Below are 16,536 nucleotides of genomic sequence, written 5' to 3'. Positions count from 1 at the left end.
TTTTAAGATTGGAAAAAGGTTGATTAACATGAACAGTCACAGTGAAACAATTTAAGGATGAGTTTAAGGAAAATAAAAGCAAAAAGATTTGCTTTTTTTTTCAGAGGGAACGAGAGCTTTAGTGTCCTAAATTGGAGGCAGGTAAAAGCCAGATGTGCAAAAATTCTGGAGGTGATTTTGACAGAAGAAGAAAGAGCTTTTAGAAGATAAAGTCATGGCCCATACTTAAATATCATAGCTTTACTAGTGTAAGAAAGAAAGACTTAGGTGTATAGCATTATTTGCATGACTCAGAACATATGTTAAGTTATTATTGCCAAAGCCAAAGATTGCTTCTTCAAGGTTAAATAAAAAACTACACTGGCCACCATAAGGTGACTAGGAATCTGCCTTTCATGTTTTGATGTTGTTATCCATATCTTCATGTTTGTCAGTGGTTAGGGTAAGAAACAAACCACTTGTCATCGGCTGCAATCTTTCCTTTTATACTTATAGGAATTTTAATAGAGGGAAATTTTTTATTCCATGTAGTGAACATACTTCTGATAGGAAGCTTGTCATGTTAAGATGTCTATGCACAGGAATATTAAAATATATGACTAATCCAGCATAAAGGTAAGGGAATTTGTTATCATTAAGCAACTTACTTATATGGTTTCTTTTAAGAAAATCTGCATGCTATTGCAGATAGATCCTGCATTTTGGGACTACTGTATGTACAAGTATCCAGGCTACGTCCAAAATTAACTCTGATGTTTAAAAGTTAGTAATACTGGAAAACGCTAAATAATTTAGGCTGCATTTAAAGAATGTGATCATACTATCACAAACAAATGGTTAGGAAAATGTGTCTTCCTTTTCAAATACTTTATACTGTACGCTGTATAGCATATTAGCCGAATGGTTGTTATTCTCTGGAAATATATACTAACATAAATGGTATTTAATGTGGTACTTCATGTTGTTGTCATGTACTCTCAGAATTAATTTTTTAAAGAGGTATAATTTCCAAGTTTTCCTCTACATACACTGGTAATTTATTCTTCAAGTAGTAAACAAACGAAAAAAATTAAATACTGTAGGATAGCATAACTTTCTGGTACAGTACTGTCATATCTGACAACACAGGTATATTTACATCCAAATACAGATTAATACTGAAACTTACACTGCCAAGCCACTGAGATGAGTGTTGCTTGTTTACGGTAACAAGAGACACACTGAATTGAGTTTGCATCAAAACATCAACATGTACGTTCTCGAGAGCAGCTCATGCATGCGTACTTTAAACAATTTTTTTTTCTCCTCCTTTGTGACTTCTCTGTTAATTGTTGAGTGGCTGTATCATGCTATTTTGAGTTTTGTCTTTTATTGTCCTTTTATTTGTGTATTTTTTCCATTACCAACCAGCTATTTTCATGTTAAGCATTAAAATTGGGGAAGAAATTGGTGTTGATATAACATTAAAACAAGTGTTTGCTTTTTATAGGTAGCTAGATAACCAGATTTGTTTGTGGAAGCTCATATAAACATTGAAAATAAGTACAGCGGTCATCCATACATGCAAAGATTTCCGTACTAAACTTTTAAGTGGTTTTCTGTCAGCATAGGTAAAATCAGTAATTCATTTGGGATGCTTACGTTTTGGGATATTACTGAAGAGGTATTTTGTATTCAGAACTAGCCTTGACTGAAGTTTCTGTAGATTCAGCTTTTCAACCTGTGGTATATAAACATGATGATACTTTCTTGATATTTGGCTTAGAGGAGTGTATCACACTATTCACAGCATGCTTAACATAAAAAATTTTCAAGATGTAATAATAGATATGTAAAATACTGTACAGTGTACCTTTTTATCTTTCATAAAAATTTTTTGCATGTTTTTGAATGTGTAGAAAATATTTTTTTTCACTCTTGCTTTGGATCTTGATATTTGCTAATCTTATCTGTACTCCCTTCTCCTTACATTATGATTCGATAGAGGTGGTTATGCTTATAATAGCACATGCGCAGCAAATGTGTGTATCAAGAGTTATCTTAATAATTTTTGGTTTTAGCTGTAGGAACAAGGTGTGTTGTGTGTGTGTGAGTCCAGATATGTTTAGTTTTATGTCACCCAAGCAGAGGAAGAGACACTGCAGAATGAATACCTATTAAGAAAGAATAATTTTTGGCCATTTTTGGTAGAAATAATAGTTTATCTGAGATCAGTGTTCGAAATGTCTTTGCTGTTAGAGGGAGGATGAAGCCGATGACTGACCTATTTGAGTTTGCATGGATGCCCCTCTTCTTTTAGATCATATTGTATCATGTTACTGATGTTCTGGTGAACAGGGATACTTCATGAGGCTTTGCGTGTCTAGACTACTCAGACTGCCACAATGTGAGGGCTGGATATAACGTCTGAAGTGTGTTCTGAAAACTTTCACACACAAGGGTTGTCATTTAGTTACATTTAATAACAGTACGCTGGGAATGAGATTATACAGTATTCATCCTTTCACAGCCAAAGTGTTCAAAGTTCTGCAGTTGATGTGTATAGTCTTGTTGACTGGATGGTGTAGGACTGATTTCACTATGTTTTTTGGGAAGTGTCATCTTCCTTTTTAAAAATAACTGGGGCAATATGGTTGTAAAACCTGAATATTCCCTGCCATTTTGATAAGGGATTTTTATGAAGTTAGGTTGCCTTAATGTGTTTGATTGTTAATCTTTTGGAGGAGAGCGATCCCTCAGATAGGTAAATTAATTGGTGCCATAGATATATGAAAGAAGGTCAGTTTAGTTTAAGGAATGGTAAAAAGGTAATAAGTACGTTTTTCATAGGTTCCAAGTAAAACAAGAAACCTCAAACGTTAAACTCTGTTGAGCACAGTTATATCCGTAGCTTTGTTTCACAACAGCCTTTTACTTAATAAATAATCCCTCTGTGATCATCCTGTCCTTGGATGCTACAATTCCTCTGAAATAAATAGTCAGTTGTACTTATCACTGTGCATGCGCATACAGTATTCATGTGTCACAATAGAGAGCACTTGGTTCATTCCTAGGATGACACTACTAGCTGTTTGTACTATAGCTAATTCATATTTTTCTGGCTAAAAATAAGTAATAGATTTTTTGTGAGGTGGTTGTTAAAATCAAGGATTTTTTTTAGGTAAGCCACCCCATACAGTACTTATAAGTCTATGCCATATGACTTCACTTTTCTTGCGGCACATGAATACTGACCTTGATTGCTGGTAGGGATCTCTGGATATCCAACTGTGCCTGCACTGTGGGGGCTGTCATCTTCCTTTTATTTCATAAGTACGGTAGCATCTAGACAGTTTAAAGGCCATGATTAGGGGTTATTTATGAGTACTGTAATGGGTTTTTATAAAAAAAAAAAAAGAATTCCATTCCCAAAAAATTAACTCGTGTTTGTTGCCCGAGTAAGAATTTTTGAGTGATTTAAGGAACACTACAGTAATCTGTAAAATATATAGTTAAGAAAATGGATTTATTCTTATATTAGGATGCATTTCTGTGCGATGCTATGTTTGAAAGCTTATTGAAGTGTGGCATTGCACTGGTTTGGAATTTGCTGTCTTTTATTTTCCACAACGTTCCACATTTTGTAAATCCCCTTGCCATGGCAAATTTACTTGAATTCTGGTACCTCGGAACTTGCAGAAAAGGCATAATAGAGTGATGAACTGCTGTTGTGTATTGTAAGTGTAAATAATTATGTAATTCTGTATGTGTATATTAATTTACTGCTCTTGTTCAAATAAAGTATCTAATTCACCTCTTACTTTCCTGTGCTTCAAGGGATATCATGGGAAGGTAAGGCTTATAATTCAAAGAAGGGAACATGGTAGAATCTGTTAGCTTTATAAGTTAATAATGGTGAATAGCTAAGCTCACATGATGTACTAATGTCCTTTTTTAAAATTTTTTAAGTCAGTAGGAAGTTAATCCTGTTAAAATATGATTGACAAACCATCCTTAATCTTTTTTATTCTTCCTCCTGTTGTTGAAAAGCTTCAGTTGTATATAGCATTGTAAATTTGATTAGAGTTTGACTATAAGATTCTTATATATTTTAGAATGTTTCTTTCACTTTGTGAAAAAATAGATGATGATTAGTATAGTAAAATTGGTAGAAATTATAACTATTACTGTAGCAAAATGTATTTTTTTTTATATAGTTTGGTGGTTGATTTTTTTTGGATGTACGGTATATACGGTACATGTATATTTTTTGGTTTTAATGTAATTTTTGTCTTAATTTCAAGTATTAAATGTTATATGGAAGGTATCTTAAGGCACGTGCAAACTGTAGCCTGTTGCCTGGATGACTTATTGCTGATTGAAGCCGGTGTATACTTTACTACAGTTCTGCATGTTGCTGCAAATTACTCTAACCTTTTCATACGTATTGATGATTTAAGTAATAGATGATGGAACTGACGAGGAAATAAATGAAAGCAATAAAGAAGTTAGAGGTATTACAGTATACTGTAATTTAAAATAGCTAATTAATTATTTGCTGTAGAACTTTGTCCAGCAGTTTATTGTATGTTACTAAAACCGAACTACTTTCAGGTGAAAATACACAGTTGTATTTAGTGGTGGTCACAAAATGCGTCAAAGTCTGCAGCATCCAGAGTACGGCCATATACAAAATTCAAGACATAGATATTATTTCGTTGCATGCAATGCGACCACAAAATTATAAGTCACAGGTAGGTTTTGCCGGATAAAGTAGTGTTTATGAATTTATTTCTTACAGCTTGCATATTTTTTTCAGATTACTTCATTGATTTTCTTGAATCTTTTGATCTCATTACTGTAGCAAGTTAAAGTCACCTGTTGTCAGTCAAAAAAATTACAGAAGAAAAATATTGTTATTGCGTATTTCATTTAGGTTACGTAATTGGGCAGCTGACTCATTATTTTTTTATACAATAAATGTGATGGGTTAAGTTGCTGAAGCAAGTTATGAATGTCTAGGACAAGGTGCTGTATATTATTTTAAGAAAAGTTGTTAATTTTAACAATTATCAGTTAGGTTTCATGCCAAGATTGCCCAGGGAGGTAATATTTATGATAAGGAGAATTGCCTTACAGAAAGGAAGAAGTTACTGCAAATGCTTGTATATGTGGAGAAGGGATTCAACAGGTAGATGTGCTATGTAAAGGCAAAGGATTACCAGCTAGATTTAGTGATGATGTAATGGTAATTTTTCATATGACAAGATTCAGACTGAAGACTGTGGATGGTGTGACAGGAAAATTAGAGAATCGCTGTTAGTGCCCACAAAGCACACTCTTTGATGGGTCTTGTTTACCGTAGGAGTGGAAGAAGCTATTAAATAGTGCAGCAAAGAAGGCCTCATGGGAGCAGATATATGTACAATATAGATAAGAGGATAATTTTGTTGTGGCAGAGGGACAGCCCTTGAAGTAGGTTGAAAATTCTTGTTAAATGGACTGGAATTGAGAGGGCAGTAAGAAAAATGGCAGTAAACTGTTTGGGTAAAGTAGGAGGAGATTGCTGAATGATAGGTAGAAAAGAGTGTTGTAAACCATTTATATATGAGGAAACTTGACTCTTGTAACCCATGCACTTCTAACAGCATAGCATAAAAGCTTAAAAAATGGAGAATGAAAGAAGGTGTGTCTCAGAATGTTGGTATTCTAGTTGGGTGCACTAGAAAGATCCTGTCATAAGTGAGGAAGTAGCAGAGATAAAGTGTTCACAGACACTTTTCAGCTGAGAAAGGTAAATAATGATGTTGATGATGATGATTGAATTGATAATCGTTTGGAAAATATTGTCAACCCATATCTCTGAGGTATATTCATTGTTGTAAAATTTTGTTAATTTTCTGAATTGATCCTGAAGTTTTTGTTTGTTTATTCTTTAACTGTTGTATGAACTATTCTAAATTCATAGCTTAACTTCATGACTGAATGAAAATTGAAAGAGCAGTTACTGATATTACTTCACATTGAGATACAACCTATAATAGACACATCCAAACAATGTGTTTGAATACACATATATTCTCTCGTTCTCCTTTGCATTAATTTTTCAAATCATATTACCTGTAAAAGAAAGTGTTTTTTATGGTGCATCTGATTGAGGAGTGAGTTACGCAACTTTCACTTTTTATTCTAATAACTTTTGTCACCTTCCTCTAAGCCATCGCAGATTTGAAAACCCCAGAGTAAGAGATGTATGTAATAAAAAATCAAATTCTACTCATGGTTTCATATTAATTGGTTTTGGCACTGTTGTTATTTTATTATATTTGAAGAAGTACTTTTTATGTTAGACTTTGGATCAAGATGAATGAATCATGCTACAAACGTCATAACATGATATGAGTTTTTAGAGAGTGGTCGTGTCAGTAGGAATGCCATCATACATTTTGGGTTGTCTGTGTTAGAGAGACATTTAAAAAAAAAAAAAAATTGACTTTATATTGTATAAGTGACTAAAAGAGTTGAGAAAAACTGTAAGTGTATGAACTCCCTAGTTTTTCTTTGTCTTTGATAATTAATTGATGATGAAATCTAAGTTCCAAAGTCTGTAGATTTAATGATTTTTGACACTGCCATTCCTTTCTTTCATATTTTTTGCTACACATGTTGGATTGATGAAATACTTTACAGACTTTTCCCAGACAGTGATTATTCCCAATTTTTCTTTTTTATTTTTGTTTTTTAATACAAATTTAGGAGGTGAATAGCCATCAGAGGGGAGCCATTCTTCGAAGCTCAAAGAAAGGAAAGAAAGTAGGCTAATAATACCCTAATATTTTGACAATGAGTGTTTTTTAACAGATTTTAAAACTCAGAGTAATTTTTTGTACCTATGGCTTTGAAACCTTGCTTTCTTTTGAAAGTTCTGTGAATGTGTTATCAGAAGGGTGATGATCCTTAGATGTTTTCTCTTCTAAATTCTTTTGAATATCTTGTGCTTGTATTCTTTATATATATTCCTCCGTATTTTCCCCTTTGAAATGTAGATTATCTTTGAATGAAGTGTTAGGGGTTGTCCAAAAATTAATTGGAAATGACAGTGCCACTATTTATTTTATGATCTTACCACTGCAGTTGTTGGCTCTGTGAATGAAGAATTTGCACGACTTCTGATTGCATTAATGAATTTAAATGAGAAACGCAGTCCCTCATAATGACTGAAAAGATTTTTTTCCCAATAGTTTTGTCACTCCTTTGGATGAAGAAGCAGCCATGAAAAAGTGATGAAACTATGTGGAAAGAAGTCTCTCTCATGATCATGGTATTAGTCTTTAGAAATCAGGTCCTACTTTGAAATGCTTCAGTGCTTCGTGGTAGATTTTCTTTGTCTTTGACTCCAACTTATATTTTATGGGGTGAAATGGGAAATATGCCTTCCTCTGTATTAATCTATCTATTAATTTATCCCATCAGTCACTATGCATGGACCCAGTAGAAGTGATAAGCACAAATCTATTGTTTTAAGGGGTTTGTAGTATACCGTTTGATATAATTGTTATTCCATTTATTATATGTTTATATTTAATGTTTATGTCTTGTAAAATATCTAGTTGTGAGAATCTGTCATTCAGAGACATTAAGCATTGATATTTTTATGGATGTATAAGTGGTGCACATACCTACAGTATTCCTATAAAAATCTGCCCAAACAGTTCACGTAGTGTAGCCCCCCCTCTGTCCTTTCCCCTCCCATTTAAGTAATGAAGTAACTTTGTTGTATTATCTCTGTTGGAAGCATTTTTCCATTCCACCTGTTTAATTCCCATACATTTAATTTTCTGTTTCCATTAGGGCTCAAGCAGTAATACTGTGAACGTTATTTTGACTGGAATGACAAGTGAAAGATAGGTATTCTTTTGTTCTCTGTGCAAAAAGAGCACATCAGATACAGTAGGAGGCCAAAAAATGTTGCTAAAAGATAATAAGCTGGATTCTTGGAGAAGGATTTACCCTGAATAATATCGTAGCACCTGAACTTGACAGACAGTTTGGGAGTCTCACCCTTTTATAAGAAGTGCATTCCAGTAAGTTACAAAAATCAAATACCTGTAGTATAGCCTAATACACTTAATTCATACAGTAGTTCTGTATAATGACAGTACTGTAATAGCTTATTCTAACTTGAATTCTGTACTCATTCTACTTTAGTGATTTATTTGCAAAATTTACTGCTTCTTAAAATTTAGGTAGCCTAGTAAAAATAACATAACATTGTTTTCAGAATTGCAGCTGGCAAACTACTTTGTAGATGGAACAAATTCAATACACTTGCAAAAGCATAGATGCAAATGATCACATTTTGAAACAGAGCAAGCAGTTAACAATGCAGACAACACCTGCTAGATGACCGAGTGGGAGAAAGAGCACAGTGCAGGGTTAGTTACTCTGGCAACAAAGAACACATGCTTAGAGGCTCATACTGACAGGAATCAATCATGTTTGTTTCAGGTTCTGTAAAATCTTGTGTGCTTACAGGGTTATTCCTTTAAAATGAAATGTGACTTTGCTTTAATGAGACTTCCAAGGTCTTTGGACCTATCTGATAAAATCTAAATTGGAAATCTGCCAAGTTAAGTTGCTACTGTATACCTTTGACGAAGGTTCAAGGAGGATTTTTTTATTGTTTTGAGTTGGTTAGGAAACCCTTAATTCACTGTAACTTCCAGGTTTATAGTTGATGATGAATAGAGCTCATGATCTCTTTTCAGCTGGACAATGCTTATACTTCTCTCAGAAATTTGTGTAATATGTTTTTATTATATATTACATAATGGTTCAATGAAACCACTGAATCACATTTTAAGATTCTTAGAGGTCTTGTGGGATTATGTTCTTAAAAGATAATGTAAAATTAAAGCCAGATAGACCTGAGGAAGTTGGACAGCTAGGTGGAAAGAGGCCAGGGAGAAAGTGAAAAGAAAAGGGCTGAAATCAATGCAGTTTTGGTCCAAAAGGTCATACACAGAACATCTAGTGCCATCTACAGTATGGCAGCAAAGTGCACTGTAATCAGTAACCCCTGTGGGTTAAAATTTATATGTTCGGGGTCATATGAGGGTGCATTTTCCATAAGAGGAATCATCTGAGAGAATTTAAGTACTATTATGATATTAGATGTTTAATGTTTGAATTGTAGGAAGCTCAGTTGTATTTTTCAAAGAAGCATTGAAAGTAATGTAATTTTTAAAAAATGAACTTTTTCATACTGTATTTTTATATTTCATATGTGTTGTTGGTTGCATTTTATAGGAGGAAGAGCCATGGATAAAAGAAACAAAAAAACTTTTAGGGAATGAAAGCTTCTACTTCAGTACCAGTAGTGGAAGTGGAGAGGCTATGGACCTCACTTTGTGTGCTCAACGTCGTTCAAAAACTAGCCGAACTGATAACAGATTTTTTTGGTAAGTCACCGGCTGTAAACTTTTGCTTATTGAATTAAAATATAATTTTATTACTTATTGATAAATTAAAGGCAATATATTGTGTTTTGTTTTCCACAACTCCATTACTCATAGATTGCTTTACTCCTGTGCAACGTAATCCTGCTTATACCAACTTGCTCTGTTTTAATATTTTAAGTCTTGAACAACTGATTGTTTACTTAGAATCTTTGGAATTGAGATGGTATGGAAGATTTTGTATTGTGCATTTGAGAAAGAGGGCGTGTTCACACATATTTAATTTCCAGGAACCGTATGTTGCACTTACATCTAAAAAGATTTGGAGTGGATTGTCAGCAGTGGCTGTTGAAGATTATGTGCGGGAGCATTGAGTTTTCTTCCATGTATATGAATAATCACACTCCAAAAATACTCATCATATCAAGACTTAGCTGTGAAAGAGCTGGAACAAGGTACTGCAGCAGTAGTAGTAATAGTAGTAGAGTACTCGTAGTAGTATATCACCCCAATTGAGTGCAGATACGTCACTTGGAGAGCAAAGTTTTATACCAAATAGGGTAATGAGAGATTTGTTGGGAAAGTTTGTACCTTATATCAAATCTTCATCCCCTATGTAGAGAACAAGGTATTCATATGTTATTTTAAAATTATTTGTTCCCCTTCCTGTGGGTACTGTATAGGCTCGGATAATTCTATCTCTAACAGGGATAAAGGGGTAGTGTATTATAGGTCATGAAAGAATTAATGATAAATGTTTTTGTTTTTGTGTTATTCAGATTGTTTCCTAAGTACAGTATTTGGGTTATATTACACCATCAACAATTTTTCCACAGCCTTGCCTAACACCGAACCAGACTTATGAGAAATTCAATTTTATTCAGGTTACCCTTTAAATGCCGCTTAATTTCTATACCCACATTTTTAACACTTGGCAAAAATATATGTTTATGTAGTTTTGACAAAATATATGTTTATGTAGTTTTGACTATGTATATGTAAAATTTTTTTCTGGTAATATTTTTTCATTGCCTTTTCAATGGGAACTTTATTTTCATTTAATGTTTTCCAAAGAAGTGCATATAGTTGAATATACATGTTCTCTTTGCCCTTGGAATATCTTCAAGGAATTTACTCTGCTAATTTTAGGATACCATAGGCTAACCCATTAGATGCTTATTCTTACCCATTGTGTTTACATATTGCATTTTTAGGTTGATGCAAATGGTTAATCCAGTATTTCTTGTTAATATCAACTACAGATTTATGGTCCGTGGAGTTAATGATGGTGGCCATGTAGCAAATTTTGTTGAGACTGAACAGTTTATCTACATTGATTCGATGGATGATTTGATTCTCTCATATATCCAGACCCGCGGTACAGTTCCTCTCTTCTGGGAACAGCCAGGACTAAATGTGAGTTATTTGTTAGCAGTTTTAGTTATGCTAAATTGAGTAATGTTGTTCCTTAAATATTTTTATTGTTGGCTGGTAAAGCTTATTGCTATACTATACTTTGTGTAGGGTTTCTGTTAGAAGGAGTTGTACTTAGATTGTCCAGTGTCTGAAGCATTCCTGTGTATCAGGTACCAGTTTCCACCTTATATTTTATATTCTTTTGACCAGCTCAAAGTTCATTGATTGAAATGTTGAATTTGGGCGTAGAAAATGTCACAGCAAAGAAATTTTATCTGGGTATATAAAGTGAGTGGTGTTGGAGTTTTTCATATATTCCTCTTTTACACTTCACCAAAGTGATTGGTGGACTTACCATGAGATTGTAATTTTGAAGATCAACAAATCAGAAAAATTACCAAGTATTGGTATTAAAATTAACTGACCAACATTTGTAGTACGTAAGAATACAAGCAAGATGATTTGTAATGGAGATCATTTATGAAAGATAAAGTATAAACCTTAACTGTATGGAGAGTGGATTTTTAAAATTATATTTTTATGTTTTTCATTTACACATTTTCCCAGTGCTTCTTTGAAACATTCTACAATCAGTGGCTGAAATCATTATGTCCATGTGATTTATTTCATAGTACAATTTTTGTACTTGCATGTCATTTCACTTTGCAGGTTGGTTCTCATAAAGTAAAAATGTCCAGGGAACCAGAAGTCTCTGTTCAAGCATTCCAAAAGCACATGCGTTTCCTGAGGGAGCGTTATGGTCAGCAAGTTGTGATCAACCTTCTAGGAACTGGAGTAACTGGACGCAGCCAGGGAGAAGCAGCACTTTCTCATGTCTTTCAGGTTGGTGGTGAACTAGAGGAGATGAATGTCCATAAGAGAGCATAGGATATTTTGAACTGGTTGCAGTGAAATTGTTTGCAATCATTTCAGTAAAAAATAACTAAATCACAAAAAAAAAAAAAAAATGAAAGGCAATTGAAGAAAATCTGTCTGGTGTGATATAGTTTTTATATTGTTCACAGCTAATCAAAGAGACAGACTATCTAAAAGAACAGTCTGTAAGTACTGTTTGTTTTATGGATCACTACTCAGTCTTTCATTGACTCTTTTAAATTTGATACGCTTCATATTAATAATTTTTAATGTATCATCTTACCAAGAGGGTTTTTGCTTTTCAGATTCAGCATCTTAACTGTCCTTGGAGTAAAGACTCTCCACATGTAGTGTTTGATTTCCATCAAGAGTGTAAAGGTGGTGGTCCGGAGGTCTTGGATAAAAAACTCAAACCAAGAATAAAAGAGCAGATTGAGGGATATGGTTATTTTTGCTCAAGAGGTAACAAAGTTCAGTCGGTGAGTGTTGAACTTGTTCTAGAGGCTTCAGGAGGGGTCTCATCTGTTAAAAGATTTCTTTTGTATCAGTAGTGGTGGTATGTGGCCATTATTGATTAATATTTTTAATGTTTCATAGCTGTTTAAGATGTTGAACAAGCAAATATTAAACCTAGTTTCCCTTATCTTCGTTCGATTAAGGTGATTTTGCCGTCATTTTTAATCCATTAACCAAACCCGCAAAAATACATTTCGAATAAAAATACCAAATATAACAAAAAGACATATCACAAATAAAAGGCATAAAAATTTGAGAAAACTGGCGTAGTGATTGGAGAAGCTGAACACCACGCAGTCGTACAACAGAATGAAATTTAACGGATAGCATTATCTGAAGGTCTTGGCATGCACAGTATTGACTTTTTCAGTATAGAAGGATAGACTTTTTAATAAAAGAAGGAATGTAGAGTTTCAGCTCCCATAACAACTTGGGTCCTAACGCAACAGTTAGCCCAGACCCCACTTTCCAGGCAAAAGCAGGATTAAATATGATGGTTAGAAATTCTTGGGTCAGGGGAAGCATCATTTGCCAACTGGATTTTGGAGAGAAGATTGGGTGACATTGAGATGGAATTGTTAATGGTAATTGCATAAAATAATTTGAAGGCAATGGAAATTGAAGTATTTCACAGGAAAGAACAGTTGACCCACTTTTCAGTAATGCTAGATTAATGTTTTAGCCTTTCACTTTGTGTATAATACAGCAACACCAGTTTTGTTGAAGTCTGAACATTTTGAATTTCTTATGATACCATGAAATGCTTGTGAAAGTCATCTCTCTGAAAAACTCCAGTAGCATCAGCTTTTTATGGACTTGAATGTCATTTTCTAACTGTGGACTTTTATTTCAGAACGGTCATATAATAAAGAAATTGATTTTGACAGATGCAACAAGGGACGATACGAACAAACTGCTTGGATTGCCTTGACAGAACTAATCGTGTACAGTCATACCTTGGTTTAGACATCCTGCAGAAGATGTTAGAATATTTAGGTGTATCAAATAACGGAGTGATTGTCCAGCGCTTCAATACAAAGATGGAGGAGATGTGGAAAGACAATGGTAACAGAATCAGTCAGATATATGCTGGAACAGGAGCTCTCCAGGGCTCAAAGGTAAAGTAGGTCATGTAAGATTTTTAAAAATTTTGATTGTTCTCTGTTTTTCTAATATTGCAAACTGACCATAGCCCATTTCATGTGTCACCAAATTTCAGACATATCCTCAGTAGATAAAACAGATGGGCTGTTGGTGGCAGGTCAGCAAATGCATATGTTGTATTCTAGGTCTCTAGTGACTAGCCGTCTCACTTCCTGTGTATTTACTGACTGGTTCACAGAGATCCCCAGGCATTTGAGCATCTTTAGTCATAATCTCAGTTATTTAGTAGTCAATCCTTCCTTTATAATTAACTAAAACCCTCTGTATAACAACTAGTATTGGGCTGGGACTAGGTAATTATATTAAAGTTTTGTAGCAAATTTTGTCTTTATACCAGCACATGAACATTTTTTCAGTGTAATAATAGTCCTATTTTGTATTTTACTGCAAACTCTGTGCCCAACATTATATAGTGATAATTAGAAACTATTAGTAACCACAAAATACTGTAAACTTGTGTCAGGGGACCTTGCTAGAGGATATTAATATAGCAAGCAGTTGTATGAAAGACCTCTACAGTAATGTCTTTTTATGTTCTCTTTTTTTATATATTGTGTTATATCAAGTTTTGATGAAGATAGCATCTCTCAATAAAATGTTATTGAAACCATTAATAATTGAAATTAAAAGAAAAAGTTCTCTCTCCCTCTCTCTCTTAATACCAAATCTCAAGTGCAAACCCCTAAGGAAATCTTATAAAGTTCTCCAGTCCTTGTATTTAGAGATGTATGTTATTTAATGAAATTCCAGTTTTATTAGTAAAAACAAATCCATAGGCCAGCTCATGAAAGTTGAGATTTTAAGTGTATGTTATTTTGTATAATGTTGACATTGGAAGGGTAATTCCTAACTGATTATTCAAAACTCATCTGTGTAAATCCAAAAGGGATTATATAATACGAGGAGTTTGAAAAAGTTATGAACACTTATCCTTGTTTTGTTTTTCCACAGCTTATTGATGGAGCACGTTCTGCAGCCAGAACTATTCAGAATAATTTGTTAGACAGCAGTAAACAGGAATCTATAGACATTCTGTTACATGGAAACCTATTGAATAACTATCTAGCAGCACTCTCAAGATCATTACTTCCTACTAGCTACCTCTATGGTAAGAAACAGTGTACATCTTATAACTTATAACAGACTCACTCTCGAAAGCAGGGTCTTAAAACTCCTACTTTACTACAGTCTTCACACTTTGTAGATTTAATAATATATTTTAAAATTGCATTTCTACCATCTTAATATCGTGAGAGAAACAGGGACATGTTTTCGAGGGGCAAAACTGTACGGAAAATAATTATTTCGTATGTTTATCTTAAAAAAACATTAATACATAACCTTGCATTTTAATTAAAGAGTCCACAATTTTATAGTTACTTAGTAAATCCTTATGATGATACAGTAAATCCTTATGATGATAATCTTCATGTTGGTGGTAGTAAGAAGTCCTTTCATTATGGGCTAAACTCCCATATCTCTTCTGTCCTGTGTATATTCAGTCTCTTATGGATGGTACTTATGCTCTTGCTTTTTTTGTGATGAGTGTTCTTCCACCATCCCATACAAGCTGTTCTTCACTTTTTGTTCCATTCCACTGATAATCAGCCTGCATAATTAGATAGATACATATAGCATTAAAACTGGTTTATTTGAAATGAACATAGGCAGATTTTTAAGACAGATTATAGTAAAATAAACTATTGCGTTGCACCAAGGTCTCCCCATTCCCTTCCCCTCCTGTTATTTGCAGACATCATCTTAGGGTCAATCTTGTTAAACTTTTTTATATCTAACAGTAGATGAGAGATACAGAAATGTTAAACCCTACTAAGAGAGGCTCTCATTACTGTACCTAGATTGACTGGATCATCTTCCTTTACTAATTTTGTACTATGTTTATGGTTATATTGAATCAGAAATTATATGGAAAGTAATTTCCAATTTTTAAGATAAGTTACAATTAAAGGTTACAGCTAAATGAAAGGTAATGATCTTTTATTAAGATGATAAACAGCTGTTTTTTCCTTCCTAGTGAAAGATCATAGTGTAACATTTTCCAGCTCCCATAAATGTACTTCGTCATGTGTGTCAGAGGAGCGAGGAATATACTGCATCCATACCCCTGCGGGTCGCTGTCGGAACATACAATGTTAATGGAGGGAAACACTTCCGAAGTCTTGCATATAAGCATCTCTCCTTGGACGACTGGTTGCTGGATTCAAAGAGAAATGCTGTCCAGAGCTGTAAGTTTTTGTCTTATCCTAATTTTAATCCACACCTTGAACAAAAGTTTTTACTTATTTATGTTATAAAACATTTCATATACATTGTATTATAGAAATTAGGGAGATTATAAAGCAACGGGAAATGTTACGGAAAGTAAAGTGTTTCTTAGTGTAAGTTTGGATCTCAGTCATCAGTTATTCATAATGTATATCAAATAATTCAAAAACTTTTCATATTATAGTATTTTTTTTATGTTATTGTCAAGCAGAATAAAGTTGAGCTATGTTTAATGAAAAAATTAAAAGAAACAGAATGGAATACTTTTTACTGTTATGGATACATTTTTGAATTACAGTAGCCTACTGTACTATTGACATATGCTGAAGCTTACTTTTCATCTTTAAAGCTTTAGTGGATACAACTCCTGAAGAGGAAGATAGAGACATTCGTCCGCCTGACGTCTTTGCAATTGGGTTTGAGGAGATTGTGGATCTGAATGCTACAAACATTGTCCAGAATACTCAGTGGTCAGAGAATGCAGCTTCTTGGGGAAAGGAACTGCAAAAGGTAAGTATGAGTAACTTTCGATAATGGAAGCAATTTAGTTTTGAAGAATGTGCATCTCTCTCTCTCTCTCTCATCTTTCCTGGTCAGTTCAAGAATAGCTTAGACAAAGTGACTAACGCTCTCTTGTGTGCTGGGTTACATTATAATTTTCCACAAACCCAGCCTTAACAATTTTTTATATCTTTGTCTTTATCTTTACTTTCTTTCCTACCAGAGTGTCCAATGCCTTCTACTTATTCAGTCATATCATAGCTTATGGATTATCTGGTGAACAAGTTATGATAGACATGGATACCTTTTATGGTATGCATATACCTAGAGAAGAGTAAGA

General features: G+C 33.8%; 1 protein-coding gene across 5 annotated transcripts in view; it reads left to right on the top strand.

The window, feature by feature from the left end:
• The window catches only part of Synj (synaptojanin), a 38,095-nt gene that overhangs the window by 8,481 nt on the left and 13,078 nt on the right, over positions 1 to 16,536 (top strand). For 3 of the 5 annotated variants that reach the window (XM_067132558.1, XM_067132561.1, XM_067132562.1), the window contains exons 3-13: positions 3,817 to 3,831; positions 4,594 to 4,733; positions 9,289 to 9,440; positions 9,728 to 9,892; positions 10,700 to 10,853; positions 11,523 to 11,696; positions 12,035 to 12,208; positions 13,133 to 13,363; positions 14,361 to 14,517; positions 15,473 to 15,655; positions 16,045 to 16,205. In XM_067132558.1, coding sequence (XP_066988659.1) covers positions 3,817 to 3,831; positions 4,594 to 4,733; positions 9,289 to 9,440; positions 9,728 to 9,892; positions 10,700 to 10,853; positions 11,523 to 11,696; positions 12,035 to 12,208; positions 13,133 to 13,363; positions 14,361 to 14,517; positions 15,473 to 15,655; positions 16,045 to 16,205 — 1,706 coding nt within the window. The remainder of the gene's footprint in view (positions 1 to 3,816; positions 3,832 to 4,593; positions 4,734 to 9,288; positions 9,441 to 9,727; positions 9,893 to 10,699; positions 10,854 to 11,522; positions 11,697 to 12,034; positions 12,209 to 13,132; positions 13,364 to 14,360; positions 14,518 to 15,472; positions 15,656 to 16,044; positions 16,206 to 16,536) is intronic. The other 2 variants (XM_067132563.1, XM_067132559.1) reach the window with 1 other exon arrangement.

The sequence above is a fragment of the Macrobrachium rosenbergii genome, chromosome 31, assembly GCF_040412425.1.
Source record: "Macrobrachium rosenbergii isolate ZJJX-2024 chromosome 31, ASM4041242v1, whole genome shotgun sequence".
In the NCBI taxonomy this organism is placed as follows: Eukaryota; Metazoa; Arthropoda; class Malacostraca; order Decapoda; family Palaemonidae; genus Macrobrachium; species Macrobrachium rosenbergii.
The sequence above is the reverse complement of the archived record's forward strand: the minus strand, read 5'-3'. Positions and strand labels throughout refer to the sequence as shown.